Source organism: Aplysia californica, unplaced genomic scaffold (assembly GCF_000002075.1).
Source record: "Aplysia californica isolate F4 #8 unplaced genomic scaffold, AplCal3.0 scaffold00113, whole genome shotgun sequence".
Lineage (NCBI taxonomy): Eukaryota > Metazoa > Mollusca > Gastropoda > Aplysiida > Aplysiidae > Aplysia > Aplysia californica.
Genome location: NW_004797383.1, coordinates 346,853 through 350,048, shown reverse-complemented (window position 1 = coordinate 350,048; position 3,196 = coordinate 346,853). Strand labels below are relative to the sequence as shown.

Here is a 3,196-nt window from a genome sequence, read left to right as displayed (position 1 = left end):
TTATTTTAAACACACACACACACACACACACACACACACACACACACACACACACACAGAGTATCACTCATGCACACCCTAAAGCATACATAAACACCACACACACACACACACACACCTGTATTACGTATCACTCATGTGAAATATTATACAGTTGAAATTATTCAAGGTGGCCAGCCATTGTCAAGTAGAAAAGGGGTTGTATAACTCATTAGCTACGTATTATTTTCGGCTTGTGGACAAATTTTTTTCAGGAGGGCGAAATGAGATGGTGACACAGGTCTTTGGGACCACAAATTCAAATAAATATTAACATATTATAACCACAATTTTAAATATGGCTTGTAGAATACATCTGAAATTTATTTGTGTACTATTCAACTTTGGTTCCTGTAAGAGGCGATTATGCAACACAATTTTACTTAGGAGGCGGGGAACATCTGTGCCCGATACCATCCTTGTAAAAACACATTTATTAAACCTTGCCCTTTCTAAAGAAGAATCACACTCGATATACAAGCTGTATATTCAAAGATTGTACTAAATGACCCAGGCTGTCATTGGATTCTTTTTTGTGTGTGTGAGAACAAATCTTAAAAATTCTTTTTAAAAGGAACATCTTTCATGCTACCTCAAGAGACAGAAAAGACACATAATTCGTCTGCTTGAGTTGAGGAGGCAGGATGTAAATAGTACTGTCTGCTAATAAAAGGTCCCTTAGAAAATACTCACTACAAAGCAGATGGTCACAACACGGAACGGACTCTTGTCCGGGAAATGAGCAGAAAGACCAACAACTAAAGTGGCAGGAGGAACTAAATGTTCATCACTAAGGCTATGTATATATTGACACACAAAAAATAACATACCTCAAGCATATGTTTTATCGGCTCTATCTAAATCATAAGATTATTCGGAGTCGTTCTCATTTGGACATTATGTAGAGTTTCCAAAAGAAAGAAATGCAGAAGTTTGGACACACAAAAAAAAATTCCCAGACACAGGCAGATTAGATTGAAAATTGACTGAGAGGTTAAAGAATTGTACCAAAATGCTCAGTGGATATAGGCCTTTCAAATGGAACAGATAAATTTGGCAAACAGCTACTTTGAAAATTTAGTTTCTGGTACCTACTAACCTCCTTACAGGAATTTTTTAAAAATACATTACGGGCTCTTTCTTACCCAAGCAATTTCTGTTCCACTTCTGGCCAGGCCTTTTGGCGACTGTTGTCATCGTAGACACGGAACAAAATGCGGAACAAGCAAGCCAGACTCTGGGTCTCTTGTTTCAGGAGGTTCGGTTTGGCCTTTCCCTTGAACCCTGCGGGGGAAGACAACAAACGTGGGAGGCTTTCACAACAGTAAGAAATGTGAGTGTAAGCTCATATCTGACAGGCTTGAGTGTAAACTGATATCTGACAGGCTTGAGTGTAAACTGATATCTGACAGGCTTTCAAAACAGTAACAAATGGGAGTGTAAACTTTTAAAAAAGTTAAAAAGTAAAAAAGGAATAAGTTTGAGTTACAATTTACAATAACTTGTTACAATAATGGACACAGTACATGATTAACACGCGAAAATCAATAACAAAACTGAAAAAAAAAATAGAAGCTCACACTAGAGCACCCGTTAACTCTTACGACCCACAGAAGACCATGAGCAAAGTTTTAGACTGCGGCACAGTTCAAACCATCATACTTAAATCAGACACAAGAATTTGCACATTTCATTGTATGCATGCATGTTGTTGTGAGCTTTTTTAAGTATCAGATAAAGATAATTTAAAAATCTACAAATGAATAAAGAAGTTATGCTTCCTTTTTTGATGTGCTCTAACTCAGAGTGTCTTCAAGCACGGTTGGATGACCAGCAGAATATGCAGCCCTGTGAGTTAATTACACTTATCGATGTGGGTGGCCCTTGGTTCCTCTAAATCCAGCTGATATTTAAATTACACTGATTAGAGTAGAAGCATGCACATAAAACAACAAAAATAAATAAATAAATATATAAAAGATTAAGCATACACATAAAACAAAACAAAACAAAGATAAATAAAAGATAAATCATATATGCATAAAACAAAAAACAAAAAATAAAAGCTCCGAAGTTCATGCAATGCAAAAAAAAAACTTGGGAGAGGGAACAAAAACATTCAATAGAGCATTCCACTGACCAGCCTTCCACAGAACGTTCCTTTGCTCGTGGTTGGAGTTGAAAGCCTTGGCGAAGCGGTGCGACTCGAGGAGACAGTCGACAAACATGAGCAGCTGGCTGGAGGAGAGGTGCTGGTACATGCCCTGCTCCTCCCCGCCCCCCTGCTCGTGGTATGACTCGCTCAGGGAGTCTGCGTCACCGCCCTGAGGACCACCAGGAGAACACAATTATTGCACTGTGACGCGGCGGTTTCGGACGGGCATAGACTTTTGGGAATGGATCTATGTGTCAAGACGTGGTAGGATCAGGCGCTCGTCAATTTTTTGGGCATATGTGTCACGACGCGGTAGAATCAGGCGCTCATCAATTTTGGGGCATACGGAGCTATTTATATCACCTTAGAGCCTGTTTATTTGTCTTTCTTTTGATTTTAAAGAAAATACACATTTATCTTGAATAGAAGTAGAGTTATTTGTCTTTGAAGGAGGTGGGAGGGGGGGGGGGAGTCACCTGGTGTCAGAGAAAATTTAGCGAGAAAATGGCTTGGGTAACTTTCAAAACTTGAGTCCTTGGAAATTACTAATTTATATTATTATTTGTGCCCTGATAACGCTTTTCAGTAAATTCCGCACAGAAATGTGTTTTTAAACGGAGAGGACATGAAAGGTGTTGAGCCAAAAATTAAAAAATTGATAACAATTTCCCAAAAAGCCCACCTTCATCTATGAGGGAGTAAAAATATGTTGGTTTTTTTTAAGGGAAGAGGGGGGGGGGGGGGCTCAGCTTGGGGAAAGAAAGGAGGGACGAATAAGAAATTGTTCCACCAGACAGTGTGGACGAACTATCCTCCCTCCTACCTGGGCAACTGCCAGGTTCTCGGCGTCCTCCTTGCGGCTGGTGGCCGGGAAGAAGACGATGTTGTCGATGGTCTGGATGAGCTCCAGCTGCACCACACAGCGGATCAACAGGCCTTGGAACAGCTGCTGGTCGCTGGCTGTCTCTGTGGGGGGACACAACGCTACATGTCAGAGGTGGT

At 40.4% G+C, this 3,196-nt stretch overlaps 1 protein-coding gene across 2 annotated transcripts in view; it reads right to left on the bottom strand.

Moving 5' to 3' along the window:
* Window positions 1-3,196, bottom strand: part of LOC101853778 (brefeldin A-inhibited guanine nucleotide-exchange protein 1) — a 45,136-nt gene that overhangs the window by 2,574 nt on the left and 39,366 nt on the right. For both annotated transcript variants that reach the window (XM_005095772.3, XM_005095773.3), the window contains exons 36-38: window positions 3,018-3,160; window positions 2,180-2,363; window positions 1,185-1,323 (exon numbers count right to left, since the gene is read on the bottom strand). In XM_005095772.3, the coding sequence (XP_005095829.1) occupies window positions 1,185-1,323; window positions 2,180-2,363; window positions 3,018-3,160 (466 nt within the window). The remainder of the gene's footprint in view (window positions 1-1,184; window positions 1,324-2,179; window positions 2,364-3,017; window positions 3,161-3,196) is intronic.